General features: G+C 66.1%; 9 protein-coding genes and 1 non-coding gene across 10 annotated transcripts; 3 read left to right on the top strand and 7 right to left on the bottom strand.

Annotated features, from left to right (window-relative positions):
- Window positions 1-5: 5 nt before the first annotated feature.
- Window positions 6-786, bottom strand: Q8F55_003580 (uncharacterized protein; the record flags this gene model as incomplete). Its single annotated transcript, XM_069352114.1, has 4 exons — window positions 6-149; window positions 184-504; window positions 544-722; window positions 756-786. 4 exons carry the CDS (start codon window positions 784-786, stop codon window positions 6-8), a joined length of 675 nt encoding a protein of 224 aa, XP_069209532.1.
- A 581-nt stretch (window positions 787-1,367) lies between these two features.
- Window positions 1,368-2,520, bottom strand: Q8F55_003579 (uncharacterized protein; the record flags this gene model as incomplete). The annotated part of the gene is made up of 3 exons (XM_069352113.1): window positions 1,368-1,373; window positions 1,802-2,323; window positions 2,356-2,520. The coding sequence occupies 3 exons, from the start codon at window positions 2,518-2,520 to the stop codon at window positions 1,368-1,370; spliced, it is 693 nt and encodes a 230-aa protein (XP_069209531.1).
- A 105-nt stretch (window positions 2,521-2,625) lies between these two features.
- Window positions 2,626-3,373, bottom strand: Q8F55_003578 (uncharacterized protein; the record flags this gene model as incomplete). Its single annotated transcript, XM_069352112.1, has 2 exons — window positions 2,626-3,150; window positions 3,200-3,373. 2 exons carry the CDS (start codon window positions 3,371-3,373, stop codon window positions 2,626-2,628), a joined length of 699 nt encoding a protein of 232 aa, XP_069209530.1.
- A 181-nt stretch (window positions 3,374-3,554) lies between these two features.
- On the bottom strand, window positions 3,555-4,113 carry Q8F55_003577 (uncharacterized protein; the record flags this gene model as incomplete). Its single annotated transcript, XM_069352111.1, has 2 exons — window positions 3,555-4,048; window positions 4,080-4,113. The coding sequence occupies 2 exons, from the start codon at window positions 4,111-4,113 to the stop codon at window positions 3,555-3,557; spliced, it is 528 nt and encodes a 175-aa protein (XP_069209529.1).
- Window positions 4,114-4,401: 288 nt separating this feature from the next.
- Q8F55_003576 (uncharacterized protein) lies at window positions 4,402-4,982 on the bottom strand (the record flags this gene model as incomplete). Its single annotated transcript, XM_069352110.1, has 3 exons — window positions 4,402-4,737; window positions 4,772-4,923; window positions 4,955-4,982. The coding sequence occupies 3 exons, from the start codon at window positions 4,980-4,982 to the stop codon at window positions 4,402-4,404; spliced, it is 516 nt and encodes a 171-aa protein (XP_069209528.1).
- A 629-nt stretch (window positions 4,983-5,611) lies between these two features.
- On the top strand, window positions 5,612-5,703 carry Q8F55_003575. Its single transcript has one exon. It is a non-coding gene; the product is annotated as a tRNA-Ile (tRNA).
- A 256-nt stretch (window positions 5,704-5,959) lies between these two features.
- On the top strand, window positions 5,960-6,654 carry Q8F55_003574 (uncharacterized protein; the record flags this gene model as incomplete). The annotated part of the gene is made up of 2 exons (XM_069352109.1): window positions 5,960-6,469; window positions 6,529-6,654. 2 exons carry the CDS (start codon window positions 5,960-5,962, stop codon window positions 6,652-6,654), a joined length of 636 nt encoding a protein of 211 aa, XP_069209527.1.
- Window positions 6,655-6,737: 83 nt separating this feature from the next.
- Window positions 6,738-18,051, bottom strand: Q8F55_003573 (uncharacterized protein; the record flags this gene model as incomplete). Its single annotated transcript, XM_069352108.1, has 12 exons — window positions 6,738-6,770; window positions 6,823-7,092; window positions 7,129-7,333; window positions 7,377-7,726; window positions 7,763-7,905; window positions 7,942-10,977; window positions 11,134-11,629; window positions 11,668-12,141; window positions 12,178-12,226; window positions 12,263-16,607; window positions 16,646-16,807; window positions 16,842-18,051. The coding sequence occupies 12 exons, from the start codon at window positions 18,049-18,051 to the stop codon at window positions 6,738-6,740; spliced, it is 10,773 nt and encodes a 3,590-aa protein (XP_069209526.1).
- A 481-nt stretch (window positions 18,052-18,532) lies between these two features.
- On the bottom strand, window positions 18,533-20,196 carry sof1 (the record flags this gene model as incomplete). Its single annotated transcript, XM_069352107.1, has 5 exons — window positions 18,533-18,558; window positions 18,611-18,942; window positions 18,988-19,096; window positions 19,141-20,146; window positions 20,191-20,196. The coding sequence occupies 5 exons, from the start codon at window positions 20,194-20,196 to the stop codon at window positions 18,533-18,535; spliced, it is 1,479 nt and encodes a 492-aa protein (XP_069209525.1).
- Window positions 20,197-20,581: 385 nt separating this feature from the next.
- TRP1 (bifunctional tryptophan synthase trp1) lies at window positions 20,582-22,947 on the top strand (the record flags this gene model as incomplete). Its single annotated transcript, XM_069352106.1, has 6 exons — window positions 20,582-20,626; window positions 20,673-20,680; window positions 20,729-20,885; window positions 20,936-21,029; window positions 21,078-21,313; window positions 21,352-22,947. 6 exons carry the CDS (start codon window positions 20,582-20,584, stop codon window positions 22,945-22,947), a joined length of 2,136 nt encoding a protein of 711 aa, XP_069209524.1.
- Between the last annotated feature and the right edge of the window lie 25 nt (window positions 22,948-22,972).

Here is a 22,972-nt window from a genome sequence, read left to right as displayed (position 1 = left end):
AAGCTTTAAAGGAACACCGCGAGGAGCGCGGCCGCGATCAGCGCGGCTGAGGGCACAACCTTGCTGCCGGCCGACTTGGCCTGCGCCGAGGGGCTCGCGCTGGCGCTAGCACTCGAAGCACCGGTGGCCGACGCGCGGGCGGTGGTGGGCTGGGGTCAGTGAGGCCAGAAAAACGGGACTTACGCCGACGGTGCCAAAGTTGGCCGAGCTGGCGGCACCAACGGCGCTGTGGCCGGCGTTGACGGCGCTCGAGGGGGCGGCGGGCGAGCTCGCGGGGCCGACAGTGCCGACGGTGCCGACGCCCGAGCCGGTCGGGAGGGCGGCGCTGGCGCTGGAGGCGCCGCTGAGGGGACCGCCGACGTTACCGCCGGGAGGGGGGGTGCCGCTGGTGAGGGCGCACGCCTGCTCGACGGGGGCGAGCGCGTCGTCGACCTGGGCGGCGGTGCCGCCCTCGCTCGTGAGCACGCACGTGGCGCACGCCTTGAACCCGGTCCAGTTGGCGGGCTTTCGTCAGCACGGGCCCCTTTCAGCGCCCGGACCCACCTCGCAGACCTGGAGACAGTCGGTGACGGCGCCGGACGAGCACGCGTTGTAGATGCCGACGAAGGAGCCGCACTGGGCGACGCACTGGGCCGGGATGCCGAGGTCGGCCGCGCTGGCGCTCGGGAGGGCCTGGCGCGCGAGGAGCGCGTGGAAGGCGTTGAGCGGGGTCGCGGTGGCGACTGGGGTTAGTGGGGACTGGGAGGGGTACGTACCGCCAGCGAGGAGGAGGAGGGCGGGGAGCATTGCGGTGGTGGTCGTGGTGGTGGTGGTGTAGAGAACGTGGGTTGAGAGGTGTAACAAGTCAACGTCGAGTCAGTCTTGTAGATGTCGAGTTGTGTCAACCCAGGCAATCGAGGCAATCCACTCTGTCAGTCCCAAAGTGTCTGTCGGCGGTCTTGGCCTGCTCTTTGCCTCTGCCCACGACTCGCTCGCCCTCGACGCCACCAACAAGGCGCAGGGACCCGACCGAGCAGGATCCGAAGACGCGCTGCGCGCGCGCGTTTCACGCAAACACCGCAGGGCAGTGGGTCGAAAAAGCTGGAAGCGCCACACTGGTGCCCCGGTGCGAGCACGAGGTGGCAGTCAGCGCACGCTTCGGCGCCGCACCGCCGCCCGCCGCCGCGGCAGCGCAGTGCAGATCCGGCGTGCATGCATTCCTGCTGAGGCATGCTGTACGCCGACCTCGATGGGGGCAGCTGGCAGCCTGGTGGCCTGCGGAACGTTACTGCGGCATGGAAAGGTGAGCCGGCGCGTGCGGCGCCACCGCTCGGGCCGGTGACCGGCAGCTTCTCGGCGATGCGACGCGCGGTTGCACACGCCCGGCCCTAGATCTGCAGCGTGAAAAGGGACGGGATGGTGCCGTGCGTGAGGGTCGAGCCCAGCGGTGGGCGAGTGAGTGGGTGGGTGAGTAGGTGACTGGATCGACGGGTGGGTGCGCGGTGGACACTGCGTACCTCGACACCGCCCGCGAGCAGTGCGGTGGCAGCGGCCTCGACTCGGTATGGAGCCGATGTGGCTTGTCGGTACAGCCACGGGGGATCGAGGCCGAAGTCGTCGCGGCAGTGGAGAGCTTGTGAGCGGCGTGTTGAGGCACTGTATGTCCAAACTCGAATTAAATCTACGTACTTACATACTGGTCGCCGCCACACCCAGCCTTCCACTACGCCCAGAGCAACGCGACGCACCCGGCAGCCAGGAGCACTCCCGGCCCGCGCGGCACCCCCGCCAACTCCGCCCCGCTGCTCACAGCCGCACTCACGCCCGTCCGCTCCGCCGCCGGCAGGTTCGTAAAGTTCGGAAAGCGCGAGACCGAGCCGTGGCCGTACCGCCGCGTCGTGTACGTGTACGCGCCGCTGTCGGTCCGCGAGGAATAGGCGGCGCTGCCACCAGACGGCGCGGAGTAGGACGAAGAGTAGGACGCACTGCCACCGGGGGGCACGGAGTAGGACGCGCTGGCCCCGGAGGGCCACGCCGTGGCAGACGCGCCTGGGCCCCACGGCGTGAAGTCTGGCAGGTCTGACCAGCCCGTGCCCGAGCCCGAGGGGGCGGCGCTCCACGCCTCCGACGCCGCCGCGCTCCACGACACCGACGTCCCGCCGCCGCCGCCCCACGTCGCGCCCTCCGTCGCGTTCGTGACCCCCTCCGGCAGGGTGACGGGCATGCCGATGCCGGCGCACCCGTCGGCGTACTGCACAATGGCCGAGTTGATCGTGGCCTGGCTCGCGCCTTCGGTCTTGTACACGCACGTCATGCAGGCCGTGACGTCGGCAAAGTTGTCGGGCTGGGGTCAGGCGGGCCCGAGGGAGCGCTCACCTTGCAGATACGCGAGCAGGACGGGTCCACGGTCGCGCCGGAGCACTGCCCCATGATGTTGGTGTAGAGCCCGCAGGTGCGCACGCACTCCTGCGGGATGTAGCCGTACTGCCGCGGGGTGTGGGCCGCGGCGAGGGCGGCGACGATGGCGAGGGCGAGGAGCATGGTGCAATGTGGGGAGAGCGTACGATGTGCATACAGTATAAAACTAGCAGCGTAGGTCGCTATGGGGTCCATTGTGCGTGAACTCCATTGTTCGACACTGCCACTTTAGGCGTACAACAGAGCCACGGCGCCACACCCCACGGCGAGCAGCGTGGGAACCCCGCGCGCCGCGGCCCCCGAGGACAGGGCGAGCCCAGCCGTCGCGGTGAACATTTGCACTGGGGTCGCGGTGAAGTGCTTGAAGCGGGATACGGAGCCGAACCCCCAGCGTCCGGACGTGGCGGGCGCATCGGACGCGCTGCTGTTCGCCGAGAGCGTGGGGCCAGGGGTCGACGCGCCGGCAGCCGACGTGATCACCGCCGGCGGGCTGCTTGCCTCGGTCGACGCAGCCGCCGGCACCGGGCTCGTCTCGCGCAGCGGAGGCGTGGTCGCCGGGGTGCTTGGCGTCTGCGCTCCGCCACCCCCAGCAGCCGTAGGGGACGGGCTGGCGCCTGTCCGCGAGTACCCCGGCGGCAGGGCTACGGGTGTCCCGATCGCGGCGCACGCGTCGGCGAAGGCCAGCCCCGAGGAGTTGACGGCGCCGTCGCTGCCGCCCATCGAGCGGAGGATGCACGCGCCGCACCCCGCGATCTGGGGCACGTTTGATGCCTGGCGTTAGCGGCGCCTCTGCCGGGCTCACCTCGCACATCTTGGCGCAGGCGGGCGTGATGTCATACGCGTCGCAGGTTGGGAAGGTGTTCTTGAATGTCGCGCAGGCCGCCTCACACCCGGGCGGGACGACGCCGAGGCGCGCGCGCTGGACGTCGGCGGCGGCGAGGGTGGCGAGCAAGATGGTGGCGAGGGCGATGTGCATTGGGGCTGTTGGGCAGCTTGTGTCCCCGTCGTATGTATTATACGCGGGTGTCATTCCAGGTGCATTGTAAGGCAGGCATCGCCGAGGTATTGTCCACGCGCCTGCCACTTTGGGCCGACAATAGAGCCACAGCCAACCTGAACAGTCGCATAGCGTTCGGTCGCACTAGATATAATAGGAGCTAGAACCCGGCCGCCGCGAGCACAGCAGCGGCCACCAGCGCGCCGGGGACGACGAGGCGCCCGGCGGCAGAAGCGGCCTGGGATGAGGACGCGGACGCCGACGCAGCGGCGGAGGGGTGCACGTGCCCGCCCTTGCTCGCGGTGCCGGCCGAGCTGGTGGAGGAGCTGCCCGCCGAGCTCGCTGGGCTCGGGCTCGCCGTGGGGCCGGGGTGCATGATGAGCGTGGTGGCGGGGCGCGTGGTCGGCGCCGGCGGGCGCGTGGAGGCCGGGTGCGGGGTGCTGCGCACGCTCGTCGCGCTCTCCGACGGCGTGGCAGACGTGTCTGAGGTAACCTCGTCGCTCGTGGCGCTCGGGGTCTCGGACGCGCTCGTCTCGGACGGAGGGATAGTCGTGTCGGAATCGGACGTCCACTCGCTCGGGCTGGCGAACGGGTCAGACGTCCACTCGTTCGTGCTGAACACCTCCTGCCGCGCGGTGAGGCGCGCCGACGCGACTGCTGTCAGCTGGCTCGGGGCGGCACCTACCGGCTGCAGCGAGGAGGAGTGCGGCGACGCGCATGGTGTGTTGGGGGGTTGGGGACGGCAGGCTGCTCGTATTTATGGGTCTGAGCGCGTTGGGTGCCAAGCGCTGCGCTGCTCGCCTTCTATTGTTCGACTCTGTTGCCGATTCTGCAGAAATGGCGGCATAAAGGAAGGGTGCGGTGCTTTGCGACTTAGCGTCGGTACGCCCGACCAGGCTCGAGTGCCACACAGCTGCCACCCAGGTTCCACCGCAAACAATTCATAAGCTTCACAGAGACCAAACATCGCTCCGCCGTGTATGGGAGCGGTGATACACGACCCCGACCTAAAGCACAGCCGCGACGGCCCACGCCGCGCCGACGAGCGCGACAGGAACAGCCACGGCACCGGCGCCAGACTTGGGCTGGGCGCTCGGGCTCGCGCTGGCGCCGGCGCCGGCAGCCGCGCTCGTACCCGCCGCGGCGGCGCCCCCGGCCGACGTGCCCGCTCCCGTGCCAGCCGCGCCGCCCGTCGCCGCCCCGCCCCCGGCCTGCACCGGCGTGCCGAGGGCACCGCAGCTCGCGGCCAGCGCGTTGACCGTGTTGGTGTACAGGTCGCCGCCGACCCCCTGGCTCTCGTACCAGCACTTGAGGCACCCGGCGAGGATGTCAAAGTTGGATTGCTGGGGTCAGCGCTGCTGCCCACACCAGGCGCACCTTGCAGAACTGGGTGCAGCCGGCCGGGTTGGTGTAGTTGCACCCCGTGGCGAGATTGAACTTGTCGCATTGGCTAACGCACGCTGCCGGGGCCGCACCGGCCGGCAAGCCCTGGCGCGGGAGCAGGCTCGCCGCGCTGAGGGTGGACGCGACTGGGGTCAGCGCGCTCGGGAGACAACGTACTGGCAGCGATGAGGAGGACGGCGCGCATGGTGGTGGCGGTGGGTCAGTGGTCAGTGGTGGGGAGGGAGGGGGCAGTACCTATTTATGCTTGGTGGCGCGAGCTGCGGATCTGGGGGCGAGACACATGGATCTCGACGCTGTCTCGACGCTGTCTCGACGCTGTCTCGACGCTGTTGGTGTCTTGGATCTCTGGTGCCCATGGTCATATTCATGAATGAACGTGCCGCGACGGTATGTGGGCGGCTGTCCCGGCGCCAAGAGCACCGCGGGGCGGTTCTGGGCTTGCGGGCTTGCACTGGTGTGTGGCGCAGCCGTCGATGCCAAGACGCGTTAGCCGCGGCGCCGCCCAGAGGGGTTATTGTGTACAAGCTGTGGGCAGCTGGTGGCGCAGAACAGCAGCAGCTAGACGGTCCCGGCCTGCACCGCGTCAGGTGGTGTCGGCGACTTGATGTGCTGGTGGTAGACGGTGGCACGTTCGCCCCGGAGCAGCGTATGTGGCGAGGATGGCCCCGGGGGTTGAGCACCTCGGGTCTCCAGACGCATGACCATGTCAGCATCCAAAGCCACACGCTGAGAGGACTGGGGCAGAGGCCGCACTCCGCCCAGGGCACGCTCATAAGCAAGCGGGGACCCCGACGAACACGAAAAATCACCCAAGGCCGCTTAGCTCAGCTGGTTAGAGCATTGTACTAATAACTCGACAGTTATCAGTAATGCAAAGGTCGGCAGTTCGATCCTGTCAGTGGTCAGCAGCGCGTGCGCGAGCACGCGTGCGCTTTTTCTCGTCTCCTCGTCTCCCTATTGCTCATCGAGCTCGAGCATGCAGGAAACCTGAAGGGAAGGTCGAGCTTGGTTGAGCCTGGTGCAGAGGTAGAGCGGGAGCAAATAGCCACATTACGTAACGCCAAAAAGTTCAAGCCGCCTCCATCGAGCTCGTCCATCTGTCGTCACTGTCGGCCAGCTCGAACTGCACAACAACCACCCCAACCCCACACACCACACACCATGGCCGCCGAGTCGAGCGCACCCGCCGCGCGCCGCCCACGCAAGAGGAGAAGGAGGCAGGCGTCGTACGCGACGAGCTCGGAGGACGACAGCGACAGCAGCGACGACAGCGCGAGCGAGGACGAGGGGGAGAAGGACAAGATGGACGTTGACGGCGGCGAGTCGTCCTCGTCGTCTTCCTCCTCCTCCGACTCGTCATCAGAGTCGTCGACCTCGAGCTCCGAATCCGACTCCGACAGCGACAGCGACAGCGACAGCGACAGCGAGAGCGACGACGACGCGCCCCCGCCCAAGCGCGCTGCCGTGCCGGCGCCCGACGCAGGGCCATCACGCACGCGCCCGCGCGGCCCGACGCTCTCGCCGTCCCCGCCCCCGCGCGAGATCCCGAGCTTCCTCCCCCCCGCTGGGGTGGAGGACGCGGAGGCCGACGACCGCCGCGCGAGGTTTAAGCGCGTGTACATGGACCGCTTGGTCGAGGGCTTTGGCGGGGACCTGGAGGCGCTGCGTGCTGTGAGTGGCTTGGGGAGGGAGAGAGAAGAGAGAGAGAGAGAGACATGCTGACGACCCAGGCCGACCCGACCCTCGGCCCCGCCCGCCTCCAGCTCCTCATCGACTCGCTCGCGGCCGGCGTCGACGTGTTCGCCGAGCCGGAGCGCGGCGGCGTGGACGAGGTAGGCGTCATTCTCAACGACTAGGTCGGCACTGTACAGTATCATATGCATTCGTCAAGGCGTAAACTCTAGGCATTAGGTGGGAGGAGTGGGTATGTGGGACATGTCTACGAAGCGTCGGGCTCGGGCGTAGCCTTGGGCTGGGGCAGTGGGCGGGACTGGGGGTCAGCTTGGCCGGAACGCAGCACTCACGCCCGTGGGGATCGGCTGCGGCATCTGCATGATCGGGTACCCGCCGCCATAGGGGTCGGCGTAGTGTCCGCCGGGCATGAAGGGCATGGGCGCAGGGCCCATCGGCATCATGCCGGGCGTCGCGGGCAGCGGCCGGCCGTGCATCGGCATCGGAGCCATGCCCATGGCTGGGCCGCCGGGGGGCATGAACGACGACCACGCCGGGGGGCCTGGTGGCCCCTTGGGCTTGCCGCCGTCCTTGGGGCCGTCCTTGCCGTCTTTCTTTTCGTCCTGGTAGTGTCAGGTGGAACTGGCAGCGGCGCTCACCTTCTTGGGCGGGGCTGGGCCCTTAATGCCCATTACGGGGGGGTACGGGATGATGCCCAGGATCCCACTGCTCGACAGTCGCGCCTTCTGCAGCAGGAGGTCCGACATTTCCACGTACATGGCACGACGGGTTTCACCCAGATTGCCGACCTCGGTGATCAGAAGGCGCACCTCGGTCGCCAGCTTCTTGGAGAAGTCATCGAGGCTGGGCGTCAGCGCAGGACTCGCGTCGTCGAGGCGATACTCACTATCCAGAGATGTTGAACGCGACCTTCTCCCTCGCCGACTTGTCAGACGCTTCCTGCGTGAGCTTGTGCTGGTTCGAGTTTTGATCCATAATCTCGGTGCCCATCTTGCGGAGGAACGTTGCCTGGCCGTCGTTGGCAGTCTTGAACGCGTCGAGCACCGCCTGCGTGCCGGGCTTCTTGGCTTCAGCCTCTCGGAGCGTCTTGAGCTCTTCATCATTGGCGAGGATCTTGTCCAGCGCCTCTTGGAACTTGGTGTCCCGAGCAGCCTTCTCGGTACGGCGGGTCTCGGCTGCCTTCTCATGCTCGTCGTAGACTGTGCGCCACGCCTTGTTGTCGCCGATGAGTGTGTCCTGCATGTGTCAGTTGAGAGTGGCACCAGAACTCACCAATGCCTTCTGGACACCACTCAGGCCGTCCATGAACTCCTTGTGCCGGTCCGCTGCAAGCTTCTTCTCCTCGTCCTCCTTCGACGGCTGCTCCTTGTCGGGCGCCTCCGTGGCAGACTTTCCAGCGTCGCTCTTCTTCTTGGCTGCGATGTTAGTGGTATCCCAACAAGACCACCCACCAGGAGATTTGCTGCTGGCGTCTTCCAAAGTCTTCTCCTCTGGCGAGCTGTCATCGCCCTTGTCCTTCTCCGACTCGTCCATGCCGCCATCAGCCTCCTTGCCCTTGCCCTTCTTGGATCCGGCCGATGGTGCCTTCGGCACCGCCGGCTCCTTGGTCTCGGGCTTCTTCGCTGCCTTGTCCTTCTCCTCGGCGCCTGCTGCCTCACCGTCCTTGCCGGCCTGAGTCTTCTTCGAAGCATCGTCGGCGGGTGGCGGCGTCGGCTTGGGGAATGGCACATTGGCGTATGGCCCAGTCACGTCAGGGAAGGGAACAGGCGAGAAGGTGGGGTGGTCGGGGTGGGTAGGTGCCGTCTGGTGGCTGAGCGGAATGTGCATCGACGGCGCGGGGGTCTTGGGCGGCGCAGGTAGGTCCTTCGGCGGGGTATCCTTGGCTGCTGGCTCCTTGGAGGCGGAATCCTTGGCCGCCGAGTCCTTCGAGGCGGCCTCCTTGGCGGCAGGTTCCTTCGATGCAGGCTCCTTGGGGCCAGCCGGCTTGGGTGCATGCTCCTTCGCGGCAGCCTCGGCCGTCGGTGCTCCCGTACTAGTCTTCTCACCCCAGTCGGCACGAGGAGGGTTCGTGCAGCAGCGCTCGCAGTGGCAGTAGATGTGACCCGGCGGATCAGCCGCTGGTGGGTTGGGGCCGAGCGGCGGCGGTGGTTCTCTGTGTGGCTTGGGCATGTCACTGTCTGGCTGCTTGGGCTTGTCGCTGCCGGGTGGTCCACTGCTCGATCCCGAGATAGAAGGAGGCAATGGTTTGTCCTTTGGCGCCGAGTCCTTTTCGCCAGCAGAGCCAGCCGGAGGTGCCTTCTCCACAGGCGGCGCGTCGACTGTCGCCTTGTCGCCAAGCGTCTGGGGCGGGGCATCGTCCTTGACCGAGCCAACGGGCTTGCGCTTGATCTTGTTGATGCTCGGTGCGGGCGCGACCTCGGCAGGGGGCGGCAAGGTGGCGGCCGGCGAAGCGATCTGCCACGGCTCTTTCTCTGGCTCGGGTGATGCGGGCTTGGCGCCGCTCGACTCGGTCGGGGGTCTGGGAAGGGCTTTGGGCGGCTTGGGCACAGGAGGTGGTGCGTCGTCCGCCACGTCGCCAGCAGGTTGCTTGGCGGAGCCGGCATCGGGCTTGCCGCCCTCGGCGGGAGGTTTGGACGCGCCGGAAGGCTCCTTTGGCGGAGAGGCGTCCTTGGGAGGGCTGGCCGAAGTCTTCTCTGGTGGCGCTGGGTGGTCATTGGGCGCCTGGGGCTTGGTCAACTTCTCGGTAGCCACGTTGTGGTACTCGTGGAGCGGCGCTGGGTCCGAGGGCTTGTCGTCCTTAGCGGCGCTGTTCGCGCCGCTGCCCTCGGACTTCTCCTTGCCAGCCGGAGCCTTCTCGCCTTCGGATGCAGGAGGTGCGGTAGTAGCGGCCTTGCCCTTGCCACTTGAAGGCGCGGGGGTTGATGCGCCAGATGGTGATGGCGTGGGTCGAGCGGATGGAACGGTGGCAGTGCCCATGGGGATCAGCGCCTTGGTACCGTCGGGCAGGGTGATGGGCTGGTACACCGGGATCTCCACCATCTCAGGCTCATCCTGAGGCTCCGCTGCTCGCGCCACGTTGGTCGATGGTCTCGTGTTCTTGGCCGAGTCGGGTGCCTTGGGCGGGGTAGAAGAAGTGGGCGGGGTGGGCGCCTTCGGTTCGTTGTGGGCACTGTCTTCCATGTCCTTGCCATTGGAAGGCTCGGTCGCCTTCGACGCGACGTCGGCCTGCTTGGAGGCATCGTCCTCCTTCTCATCAGGCTTGGGCTTCGTCAACTTGTTCTCCGGCTCGGGCTCGGTGGCAGAGTCACCGAGGACTCTGAGTGGCCTGTCATCGACCTCTGAGCCGGGCTGGCTTCTGGCCGAGCGGTGGAAGGGGTGCAAAGTGTGCGAGAATCTCGTGTTCTTGTCGCTTCCCTTGACCTTTCGGCTGTCAGGTACCTCTGGAACGATGGGCGGGCCTTCACGCACTGGGTCGTTGTTCTCATCACCCGCGTCAACCTCGGGAGCCTCTGCTGGGTCGGCCACGGAGGGGACAATCTTGGTTCTCGTGGTGAGGAGGGGCATGTCGGGCAGGTCCTTCTTCTTCGAGCCGGCGGTCGACGCGATGGAGGGTACGGGCCGTCTACCAGGCTTAAGAGCTGAAGGTGCCTGGGAGTGACCGTCGCCAGGGAAGTGGGCGCCGTCTGGGTCGATCTCAGAGGCTGGAAGAGGGAAGTTGGCCGGGTCGCCAGAGACGCTGGGCCGCCAGCCGAGCACCTTGTTGACAGATTCGTTATCGGGCTCGTTGCCCAAGTTGTGCTGCACAGTACCGGCGACGGATCCCATACGGCTCTCGCGGACCGGGTTCGTGGACCAGACCTTCGGAGGAGGCTTGGGCTTGCCGCTGGCCTGGGTCTTGCTGCTGCCGGGGTCACCGTACGCCGACTGTGGCCGCAGAGTGCCGGCGTGAGAAGGTTGATGGGTACTCGTGTGCTTCGAGTGCGAGGAGTGCTGAGTTCCGCCGTGCTGGGTTCCTCCGTGGTGACTGCTGCCGTGGTGTGTTCCACTGTGGTGAGAGCCGCCGTGGTGCGTTCCACTGTGGTGGGTGCCACCATGGTGAGTTCTACCGTGCTGAGACTCGTCCTGAGGGCGAGGCGTGCCAGCATGCGAGTGATGCGACGAGTCCGAGTCACTGAGACGAGGGATAGGCGGGATCGAGCCTTCGGTATACGTCTGCGTGCGAGTAATCGTGCGCGTAGCAGGGCCGCCGTTGTCCGGTCTGCGGATGAACTCTTCGACCTCCTCACGGATAAGGTGGCCTCGAGTAGGGGGTGCGGGAATCGGAGGCAAATGCGGGGAGAGGAGCTCGGTACGTGGAGAGTGGACGTGCTCATGCACAGTGTGGTCATGCTCCTTGTCGTGGTCGGTCTCCTTGATGATCGTGGTCGTGTTGTTCGTCACCTCCTTGGTCTCCTTAGTCTCCTTGGTGGTCTCCTTGGTGTTCGTAGCTGGTGGCGCGCTGTGGTGACTGTGGCTCTTGTGACTGTGACTGTGGTGGCTACTCTTGTGACTGGGGCTGTGGTGACTTCCATGTTGACTGGGGGCAGTTGAGCGATGCAGAAGATCCGAAACTGCTGTCAGCTGTGTCCCCTCGGAACACTCACCCTGGGCAGCCAACTCGTCAATCACGCGGTCCTGCTCGAGGTCCTTGGCGCGCTGGGCCTCCTCGGCGAGCTCCTCAGGCGTAGGATCACGCGGCACGCCCTGAATTCCGACGACGATCTTGTCACCAGCCATGACCGTACCGTCGGGCAGGACGCGACCAACGAGGACAGCTGGCGAGTCGGGCGGCGGAGGCACAACAGCGACGGGGACAGGAGGCGGCGCACCCTGGATACCATCCACGATCTCGCCGGTGCTGAGCTGCACCGTGCCGTCGGGCAACACGTGGCCGTGGACGCGCTCGGGACGATCCTTGCGCAGGGCATCGAGCTTAACCAGGACATCCCTGAGGTCTCGCGACAGGCCGAGGCTGGTGCCATGGACGTCGTGGATCTGGTCGCTCATTCCGTGCAGGTATCGCGCGATGTCGTTCTGCTGCTCGCCAATGGCCTCACCCAAGGCCTCGGTGTTGCCGAGCATGCGGTGGGTGGAGCTAGTCTGGAGGGTTAGCTCTGGCCACGGCGGTCTGAACTCACAGAAAGAGGCTGGGAGAAGGCAGTGCGAACCGAAGCAGAAGGAGGCGGGACCGATTCGGCCGCAACAGACGGAGACCCAGGTGCCACTGAGGGCACACCATCGGATGCAGAGCGCGACTCCTCGATGGAGGCGGGCGTGACCTTGATCGTGATCGCGGGGACAGGGGTCTGGGGCTCTGCACGGGACCCCGAGTCGGACGACGACGATGGTGCCGGAGTGTGATGGTGAGAAGCATGAACCGACAGCGTTCCAGGGTTGAAAGTCGAGCCCTTAGTAGATGACGGTGGCGGGGGCGAGAGAGAGGACGAAGCAGTTGTCGTAGTACCGATACCAGTGTCCGAGGGCAGATGTGGGCGGTACATGCCGGGGCCTCCTGGACCGTAGGGACCGAACCCAGGTGGTGTGAAGTATCCAGGACGAAGACCAAAGCCAGGCATGCCAGGTCGCATAGGGGGCATCATCGGCATCATTCCCTGCAGGTCAGCATGCCTTCTGCCACTACGACGTACCGGTGGAGGGTATGGGCCGAGCGGAGGGGGACGGTAGCGGGGGTGAACACTGCGGGGTTAGCACGTTGCCACAGCGCCGACCTACTAGGTAGTAGACAGCGGAGAACGGGGGCGACCGAAGCGGGGCATGGAGCCTCGCGGCGGGCGACCGAAACGCGACTGGGGACCAGCCGGACCGGGGGCAGCGTCAGCATCACGAAGCTTGCGGCGCTCGCTGTTGACGGGGGTTGGGAGCTCGACCGGCTCCGGCGGAGGCGGGCGCGGGCGGGGCTGGCGGCGCTCGGGGGGCTCATCTTCGTAGACGGCGTCCTCTTCCACCTCCCTGTCGGCCTGTGGCTGGCGGTAGGGGACAGGGCGCTGAGGTGCGGGCGCCGGTGCCGGCAGCTCGTTCGTCTCCTCGGCCGTCTCGTCCTCCACCTCGCCATCGTACTCTGGCAAAGCGTATCGCTGGCGAGTGACTGCATCCGGCGCGGGTGCGCGGTACTGCTGCCGCTCGCGTGGAGGCGACGCAGGCGGCAGGTTGTCGATCTCGTGCTCGTCGTCAAACTCGTACTCGGGCGTGCCGTCCTCCAGGAGGGACTCGGGGATCCGAGACAGGAGTGAGGTGCCGCTGTGAGCCGTGTTCGGGGGCACTGGGGCGCCGAACTGGTCAGAGTAGACACTGCGCGAGCCGGGGTAGAAATTGCCCTCGGCGTTGGACCACGCTGTGCTGGATGCGGGCCGCTTGCGGGGAAGTGGCGCGAGCGGCTTCGGGTACCCCATAGTCTCGATGTGGCGCAGGATCTCGCCGAACATGTGCTCGATACGCGACGGCTCCTGGGTATCCAGCTCCCGCCGGAAGGCTAACTCCTCGAGGATATCCTTCTGCTGGCCCATCACCATGCCTAACAGTGTACCCATGTCCTCGACGCGCTGGTTGAACGACTCGGGGATGATAACGGCTGGCGGGGTGACCGGCCGCTCCGTGTCTGACAGGGTGGAGACTGATGTCGACGGTGAGGGCGGAGGTGACTCGGCGGCAATGCTGTCCTTCGAGGGCACTGGGGGAGGCAGGTCATCGAGCCGGTCGAGCTTTTCGAGCTCGCCCAGCCGGTTGAGGAGGTCAAGCTTCTCGAGCTTGCGCAGCTGGTCCAGCTGGTTGAGCTTATCGAGGTGCTTGAGGCTGCGGTCCGCGCGGTCCTGCTTGCTCTCGATGCGGTCCAGCTGGTGTCCAATGCGCGTGTACTGGGTATTGCGCACCTTGTCCTGGCCCTCGAGGTAGTTGAGCAACCGCAGGGTGCGGTAGTCGACCACGGTGGCGGTGGACGAGGAGCTCGAAGTCGAGCGCGTGACAGTGGATTCCGAGCTCGAGGGCGGCGGAGGTGGAGGAGACGGGGGCGCTGGCTCCTCGCGAATGGGCGGCGGCGGGTCGAGCAGTGGCACCGGTTTCCTGTGGACACGCGATGAGCCGTAGATGGACTGGGGCGTCGAGACGCTCGGGGGCGGGGCTCGCAGCGACGGTGGTGGCGGGCCGAGTGACTCGGGCCTGGTCGACTCGAGCGTCGACGGCGGCGGGCGATAGATGGGCTGGGGTGTGCTCGGCGGTGCGCGCAGGGACGGCGGCGCCGGGCCGAGTGACTCCGGCCTGGTGGACTCGATCGTCGACGACAGCCGGCTGTGGGTTGATGCCGGAGTCGACTTCGGAGTCGGCGCGACCCACGAGTTGCGCGATGACGGGACGGGTCCAAGCGTCTCGGGGATGGTCCGTGCCACCGTCGACACGGACAGGGGGCTCGGCGTCCAAGCCTTGCGGGGCGAGGGCACGGTGCCGATCGACTCGGGTGCGGTTGAGATGTACGTCGAGATCGGAGGCGGTCGGCCCGAGTGTGGTACGGTACCGATCGACTCCGGCACCGTTGTCATATACGTCGAGACCGGAGGCGGCCGATATGAGAGCGGCACGGAGCCCAGCGACTCGGGCGACGCGACGGACGACGCCGATTTCGAAGGCTGATACGGTGAGGCAAAGCGGCGCGCCCGAGTCGTGTCTTCAAACGTCGAGGCAGACGAGTGTGGCACTGGGCCGAGCGTCTCGGGGATCGTCTCGAGGTATGACGACGTCGGGGTGGGGATCGTGCTGCTCAGTGGGTACGGCGGGGATGCGAATGAGGGTGCGTCGCTCGCGCTGATGTACCTGCTGGCCCCAGCCGTCGCGGTCGTGAAGGCCCCGCTCTCGCCCGACGCGTAGAGCGAGTACTCATGCGCTGTGGTATACCTGCTCTCGTCCTGCGGGGGTCTGGGGGCTGGTGTAGGATCGGGTGAGTACGTGCTGCCTGCTGAAGAGTGGCGCTCGAGCCCGAACACGAGGGCGTTGTCGAGATCCGGCTCGCTGACGGGTGTGCCGGACCGGTTGGAGGGCGGCATTGTCGACATCCGGGAGCGTCTGCCTGACCAGCGAGACGACTTGGAGATGGGCGGCGGCGGGGCGGATGAGTACGCCGACGGCGACGAGAGCTCGGACGGGGTCGAGTACGCCGATTTGGAGATGGGCACGGGCGGCGCCGACTCGTACGAGCTGACCGACGGCGCCGACGTGTACTTGCCGCTAGGAGAGCCGGGCACGGCGCTCTGGAACGTGCGGGAGGTGGGCTGTGCCGGCCTCCGTGGATCGTAGTTGTTATCCATAGACCTGAGTGGGGGCGAAGCCTGCGTGATTGGGGCCGCGTAGTGCGGCACGAAGGCAGGTTCGGAGGCGACGCTCGGCGCCGACGAGCGCACGGGCATGTGGCCGGAGTATCCAAATGGAGAGGACATGACGCTCGGGGTGGCAAAGTTCTCCTTGTCCTCTGACGACGAGGCGGACCGGGAGGGGGCGGCATCGCGGGTAGACGGTGATGGGAGGGAGTAGTACGCGGATCGTGACTCTGCTGTGGCGGCGGCGTAGCTGCTGCGGGGGGTAGTGGGGCCGAAGTGCAGCGACGACCGCTTGGGTGTGACCGGGTCGGCAGCAGATATATGCGAGGCCTTTGGCGTCGAGGCGCGGTGGTCGCTCGAGCTCTCAGCCTCGGGCGCGTACTCGCCAATGGCGGCGTCGACCGCCGCCACGAGGTCGTGCGTCACGTCGGTCCGCGCGACGCTGCGAGCGCCGGCGGAGCTGGAGGCACTTGACACGGCCGGGGCGTCGCGTGTGGCGTCTGTCCGCACGACGCTTTCTGGCCGTGTACCGATCGAGCTCGGGGCTCGGGTGGAAGCCTTCGAGGGCGACGGCGGGACTGGTGGGTCGTACAGCTGGTATCTCGTCGGTTCGGGCGCGTGAGTCTCACCCCGTGTGGCGGTTGACGACCCGGAAGAGAGTGGCAGGCTCGACTGCTCGGTTGACAACGCCGTCGCTGGGCTCGGCATAACAGCCGGAAGCGCGGCATCAGACTCGCTCGGGGGCGCAACGTTCTGCAGCGCAGTGCGCAGGGTGAACCCGCTCGCCGCGCTGCGCGGTGTGCCCGTGACCAGCGAGGCCGCCTTCGGCGTTGGCGGGCGCGAGGTCTGCGTTGTCGTCGTGGTGTACGTAGGCGGGAACAAGACGGTCTGTGAGGCAGGAGTAGGGGAGACGGCCTCAGATGGCGCAGCAGCAGTTGCCTGAGCGGTGGGAGCTGGGGAGAGGATCCCCGGTACAGATGATGGTGAGATTTGAGACGGGGCAGTATGCGGGGTGTTGGAGGTCGCGGTGGAGAAAGCAGCGCGCGACTCTGATGATGGCAGCGGCGATGCCACCGACGCCAGGGTGACCTGGGGCGACGTGACCAGCGGCGCTGTAGAGGCCGCCGCTGGGGTGCCGAAGCTCGTCGGCGCGGTCGCTGGCGTCTGGAACGAAAGCGGCTCGCTGGCCGGGGACACCCCGGCACTATGGAACGTTGCAGGTGACAGCAGCGAGCGCGTGCCCGTCAGAGCAGGGGAGTAGAACGTCTGCGGCGCGGTCGACGGCGTGTGGAACGGCGGCTGAGGCGGCGAGAAGATGTCGCTGCCAAGTGCTGTAGCCTCCCCGCTCGGCGCGAGCAGCTCGGCGGCGGTCCCAAAGCTCTGCGGGTTCTTCCACTTGGCCGACGGGTTGCGGGAGCTCGCGCGGCTCGAGGCAGGCAAAGGCGTATCCCCCGACTGGCTCGACACGTCGGTCAGATCGCTCTCACTCGCGACCTTGCGCAGGCTGCGCGCGCGAGCGAGCGGGCTGGCCGCGAGCCTGCGTGACCCGCGACTTGCGAGCGGCGCGGCCAGCCCGCCCGCCGTGCTGATCACGGCGTCGTCGGTCGTCTCGCGCGCGACCTGCACCGCGCTGTACCGCGTCGACTGGGAGCCCGAGTCGTGGCTCGAGCGCGAGAGGCGCGAGTAGACCGACGGCGTGGGACGCGCGTTGCTCCGGCTGTTCTCGAGCGCAGCCCAGATCGCCTTGACCCAGCGCACTGGCGTCAGCTTGCCCGCTGCGGTTGCGCAGACTTACCTCGCTCCAGGGCCGAGTCACACGCCAGCCGCTCAGTGCCGTCCTCGTACACCAGCTTGAAGGGGTACAGCCCTCTGGCGAACTCGTCGCCGCGCTTGCGGGCCGCCTGCGCGCCGAGGTCGTCCGCGCCGGGGTTGTGTGGCGAGTACGTCGAGGCGACCTCTGCGCCGTTAGTGGCGCCACGTCGGCTACTCACCCTCGCAGTACTCCAGGTCGAGGACGACGGTGGCCTTGCCCCCGCCGGCCGTGCGCCACACGAGCTCCAGCCCGTCGGGGTACAGCCGTGCGTCAGTCGCCACCCACGTGTAGTCTTCTGGCGCGACGCCCTCGTGCACGTTGAAGTAGAAGAGGTTGCCGGTGCGGAGTGGCTGCGGTGAGCTTCGTACGTCAGCGGCACTCACCTCGCCCGTGAGCGTTCTGGGTCCGGCAGGGAGGGGGAGTGCTTCGTCGGTCGCTTCGCTGATGGGCGATGGGCGAGGCGTCTCGGGACGCAGCTCGGGCACCTCCTCGGGGACGTGCTCTGCGACCTTCTCGTCCGCTTCGTTCCTCCGCCGGCGGCGGATGCTGACGTTCCATGAGCGCTTGCGCCACAGCTGCGACGGCTGCGTGGACGTCGACGACGATGACGACTCGTCCTGCGTGGCGGCGTTGCGCGCGCGCCACGACGCGACCATCTTCTGCACTGACGAGATGGGCGAGCGGGGGCGGGGCGATGAGCTGGTGGTCGTCGTCGTCGCTGGCTTGGACGGCGAGCTGGCAGGCTTGCTCGCCGTTGAGGCCTCGCGGAACGGCGTGGCGACGGCACCTGCCGGCCGCCGGTCGTAGCTCGGCGCCGCGGGCGAGTCGTTCTTGCTCTCGAACATGCGGATGAGCTCGCTCGCTCTCGTATTGTTCTTGGTCGGCGTGGCGGCCGGCTTCGGTGTCCATTGTTTGCTCGGGCGCGCCTTGGCTGGAGAGGGTGGCAAGGGCGTGGTCGGGGCAGTGATGGCGGCCGAGGGTGGGGTTGTCTCGGCAGGAGGTGGTACCGGCTTTGGTGACGGCGCGGTAGACTTGGCATCTGGCGGGTTGGCGGGGAGTGGGACGGAAGGAGTCGGTGCAAGCGGCGGCGGCGGGTCCTGGCCCGTCGAGGCCGCTGGCGCCGCGTCGAAGCTGGCCCCAAAGGCCTCAAGACCAGCATACAGGCTGTCGTAGCGCCGGTTGAGCGAGTCGCCAGTCACGTTGGCGGCCAGTTCGACGGCGCCGTCGACGACGGCCGGCGTGCCCAGCGGCGAAAGGAACTCTTGGTCTGGCGACATTGGGTTTTGCGAGTCGTCTGCGAGCTGGTTCAGCGTCTCGACGACGGCCGAGGGCTGGCCCGCCGGTCGCCACCGCCGCGGTGTGGGCGACAGTGGTGGCGGGGAGGCCATGGGTGGGGGTTTGTTAGTGGTTGTCGAGTCTTTCAACGCCAATGTGTGTTAGTTAAGTGAGAGAGGTTGGAGGAGACTGGTGATCGCGAACGGACGGCGGACGCGCTTGACTTGTTTACTTTGCGTTTGCGACGCCGACGACGACGGTGCGCGCACTGATCGCCTGTTAGAGAGAGAGAAGTAAACACACTTGGCGGGGGGCGAACGAGGGCCAGTGGCGAGTGGCGGCACAAAGGGCACCAGCGCGGCGGCGCACAAACCACCTCCTTTGGCAGCCATGTTCTTGTTCCAGGCCAAGCCGGGTCAGGCCGCCGTATTCCGACCCGCCGCCTGCTCCCTCGGCCGGTGCTGAGCAATGTGTGTCTCTGGTCGGGGGTTGTGCCCTCGTGTGGCCCGCGGCCTGCCGACGGCGACGCCACGCCCGTTCCGAACATGGTGATGTCTATGGCATGGTGGTGATGGTACAACAGGTTCAACTCGCTCACTTCTGCTCCACAATGATGGCCTCTGGGCAAAACGTCAGCTGTGTCCGAGCACAATGTTTCCAGCCGCCACCTACTCTTGCGCTCGGCCTTGGGCTTCTCCTTGCCCGCTCGAGAGTGCTTGCGCCGGCGGTCCTCCTTGACCTTTTGCGCCTCGATCATCTCGCGCTTGAGGTTTGTCGCATTGTGGATGCTCTTGGGAACATGGCGCTGGTCCTTGATGGAGCGGACATGCTTCTCCGTCGACCACTGCTCCACCAGCTTCTGGCGGTACTCCATCGCCTGGCGCTCCTTGGTGGACACGGGTCCGAGCTTTTGCGACGCCTTGGCCTTCCATATCCTGACGTTGCCGTCGTCGGAGGCAGACAGGACAAAGTCGGCCGTGGCCGTGTACGTGACATCGAAAACACTGAAGAGTTAGGCTGTGTTACGCAGGAAGTCTAAGCCTACTCACCGCTGCATGCGCTTCGTGTGGTAGACGTCGCGCGACTTGCCGCCGTCACGGTTCCACAGACGGACGGTGCGGTCGTAGGATCCCGAGGTGAACTCCTCGCCCGTGGGGCCTAATGTCGTCAGCACTGCGGCACAAATGGTTGTGTTTACTCACTCCAGTCGCAGCCCATAACCGCACCCACATGTCCCTTGTAGATCTGCGTGGGGGACTCGAGGTTGCGCAAGTCGTAAGTGTACAAGTTGTGGTCCTCGGACGCCAGCAACATGACAGTCGGCAGCGTGGGGCACCACGAGAGCGCGTTCGACGTCATGCGCATGACGATTCGGCGCTCGGCCTTGCCGGTACGGATGTCGTAGAGGCACATTGTGCGGTCGTTGCCGACCGACGCAAGCACACTCGTCTCGCTCTGGTTGAACTTGACGCTCGTGACCGTCTCGAGCGACGAGCCGAACTGCAGCGTCGAGAGTGGACTCGAGCGGTTCTCGTCCCACACCTGGACGACATTGGACGCAGTGGCAAACACGCCGTCGGTACGGTGGTGATCGATGCCGTTGAAGCCGCCCTTGGAGTTGTACACCATGCTGGGCTCGAGGTTGAGGCCGACGGTATCCCGCTTGGCCTCGTCCATTGCCAGGTCGTCCTCGTCGGCATCTTCTCCAACCGCGCCCGCAATATCCAGGGTCTGCTCGCCCTCTTCCTCCTCGTCCGCGCGCATGCCCGGCGCGAACGCCTTGGATCGCCAGATTTTGACGGTGCCGTCCGTCTTGCCGCACGTGATGACGCCGCGCTTGCCGTCGCGCACCTCCGAGGTCCAGCACACGCCGCCGACCATACCCTGGTGCGCCTGAATCTTCAGGAGCGGTCGGCGCATGGACAGCGAGTGAACGATCACCTCGCCATCACCGCCGCCAGCCGCCACCACCGACACGCGCCGCGGGTCCTTGCCGAGCACGTACGCGCCGTCCTGGTGCCCGCCGAGCGCAGCAACGAACGGCTTGGCGAACATGCGCTCGAGCTTGACTGCCGTCAGTGCACGCGTGTACTCGCGCGGCTTGGCGAAGGGGTGAAGGTGAGGGGCGAGGTTGCGCTGCAGCGGGTGCGGGGCCGTCGACGAGGAAGGCAGGTGGTCGTCTAGCGACCTCGAGATCATCTTGATTTTCTGAGAGAGTCAGTTGCTTCCACACCAGGAGCTGTGTAACTGACCACCATGCTGGCTAGGTGAGCGCTGTACGCGAGTGAATGAGAGTGAGTGTAGATGTTGTCGAGATGGTTCACAATCTCAGACAGCAACAACCGGCTGCACCCAAAATCGAGATTCAAGGTGGAGGTGGGCTGCCAAAATCTTCCACACGTCATTGCTTATCAAATTTCTAATCACATTACGGTTTATTGATTAGAACTGTTTCCTAATGGATTTCTAATCATCGAGCGTCACCCAATCGCCGGCCTCCACCGCCTAACGCCGACTATCGCCTGCCGATCCCGTTGGCCGTTGCCAGTCACCGTCCAGGCTCGAGTCGGCAATGGAGACGTTGTATATAACTCTGCATCTTGTTATCGCACAGTCCCCCAAACCACTCAGACCACCAAAGACATGTCCGAAGCAATCAAGCGCGTGTTTGAGAAGAAGCGCGAGGAGGTGAGTCGCCGTGTGTCGGTTTGCGATCGACGCTGACCTTCTCCAGGACCAGGCGTGAGTGACTTTTCTTGGGCCATCCACCGCCACCCACTGACGTCCCAGCGCGTTCGTGTCCTTCATCACCTCGGGCTTCCCCACAGCCGAGTCGACCGTCCCGCTCCTCCTCGCGGCCGAGGCTGGCGGCGCCGACATCATCGAGCTCGGCATCCCCTTCTCCGACCCCAGCGCCGACGGCCCAGTCATCCAGAAGGCCAACAATGTGCGTGATGGTTATCAATTGCTGGAAGGGCTAGCCACTGACGCGCCCAGATCGCCATTGAGAATGGCGTCGACTACAAGCGCTCGCTCGAGTTTGTGCGTGAGGCCCGCGCCAAGGGCCTCAAGGCGCCCATTATCTTCATGGGTAGGTGGAGCTACGGGACACACAATGTGCTGGAAGCTCACCCATCAGGCTACTACAACTCGTTCCTTGCCTACGGCGAGGAGAAGGCCGTCAAGGATGCCGCGGCTGCTGGCGCCAACGGCTACATCATCGTCGACCTCCCCCCCGAGGAGGCCGTCTCGTTCCGCAACATCTGCCGCAAGGAGGGCGTCTCGTACGTCCCGCTTGTCGCTCCTTCCACCACCATCGACCGTGTCAAGTTCCTCTCCACCATCGCCGACTCGTTCATCTACGTCGTGTCCAAGGTGGGTTGCAGCATGAGATGATCTAGCTAACCCTTCAGATGGCCGTCACCGGCTCGTCGTCTGGCGTCGGCATGAACACTGCCCTCCCCGACCTCGTCCGCAAGATCCAGAGCGTCACCCCCGTCCCGCTCGCTGTCGGCTTTGGCGTCTCGAACCGTACCCACTTCGACTTTGTCACCTCTGCTGGCGCCGACGGTGTCGTCGTCGGTTCCAAGATCATCAACGTGATCGACGACGCCCCCAAGGGCCAGGAGGCCGCCGCGCTCGAGAAGTACTGCGCCGAGATGACCCTCAAGGGCCAGAACCCTCCTCCTCTTGGCCGCAAGAACCCTGCCAACGACGCCGCTGGCAAGCCCGACCCGGCCCTCCCCATCCCTCCCTCGCTCGAGGCCGACAAGGCCGAGTTCTCTGTCAAGGCCGGCGAGCGCCTTCCCTCCAAGTTCGGTGCCTACGGTGGTGCCTACGTTGCCGAGTCGCTCGTCCAGTGCCTCGGCGAGCTCGAGGACGCGTACATCAAGGCGAGCCAGGACCCTGAGTTCTGGAAGGAGTACGAGAGCATGTTTGAGTACATTGGCCGCCCCTCATCGCTCTACTACGCCGACCGCCTGACCGAGCACTTTGGCGGTGCCAAGATCTGGCTCAAGCGTGAAGACCTCAACCACACTGGCTCGCACAAGCTCAACAACGCCATCGGCCAGATTCTCCTCGCCAAGCGCCTGGGCAAGACGCGCATCATTGCCGAGACCGGTGCCGGCCAGCACGGTGTGGCCACGGCCACGGTCTGCGCCAAGTTCGGCATGGAGTGTGTCGTCTACATGGGCGCCGAGGACGTCCGTCGCCAGGAGATGAACGTCTTCCGCATGAAGATGCTCGGCGCCACTGTCGTCCCCTGCACCTCCGGCACCCAGACGCTCAAGGACGCTGTCAACGAGGCCATGCGCGAGTGGGTCACGCGCCTCGACACTACGCACTACCTGATCGGCTCTGCCATCGGCCCCCACCCCTTCCCTACCATTGTCCGTGACTTCCAGCGCGTCATTGGTCGCGAGATCAAGCAGCAGCTCGCCGAGAAGGCCGGCAAGCTCCCTGACGTCGTCGTCGCGTGCGTTGGCGGTGGCTCGAACGCCATCGGCACGTTCTACGACTTCATCCCCGACGAGACTGTCCGTCTCATCGGTGTCGAGGCTGGCGGCCACGGTGTCAACACGACGCTGCACTCGGCCACGCTCTCCAAGGGTGTGCCCGGTGTCGTGCACGGCGCGGCCTCGTACATTATCCAGGACGAGGGCGGTCAGCTCATCCCCACGCACTCGATCTCTGCCGGTCTCGACTACAACTCTGTCGGCCCCGAGCACGCGTACCTCAAGGACCTCGGCCGCGCCGAGTACATGGTTGCCGACGACATTCAGTGCCTTACTGCGTTCCGTCTGTGCACGCAGCTCGAGGGCATCATCCCCGCGCTCGAGTCAAGTCACGGCCTGTGGGGCGGATTCCAGGTGGCCAAGTCGCTGCCCAAGGACAAGGACGTGGTGATTTGCTTGTCGGGCAACGGCGCCAAGGACGTCGAGGAGGTGCTGCTCACGCTCAAGAAGAAGGAGTGGGCCGACAAGCTCGACTGGCACGTCGCGCAGTAAGTGGGGGCAGTCTTGTACTTTTATC

This window comes from Vanrija albida (genome assembly GCF_041260175.1).
Source record: "Vanrija albida strain AlHP1 chromosome Unknown contig_3, whole genome shotgun sequence".
NCBI lineage: Eukaryota > Fungi > Basidiomycota > Tremellomycetes > Trichosporonales > Trichosporonaceae > Vanrija > Vanrija albida.
This window is presented reverse-complemented; position numbering and strand designations above follow the sequence as displayed.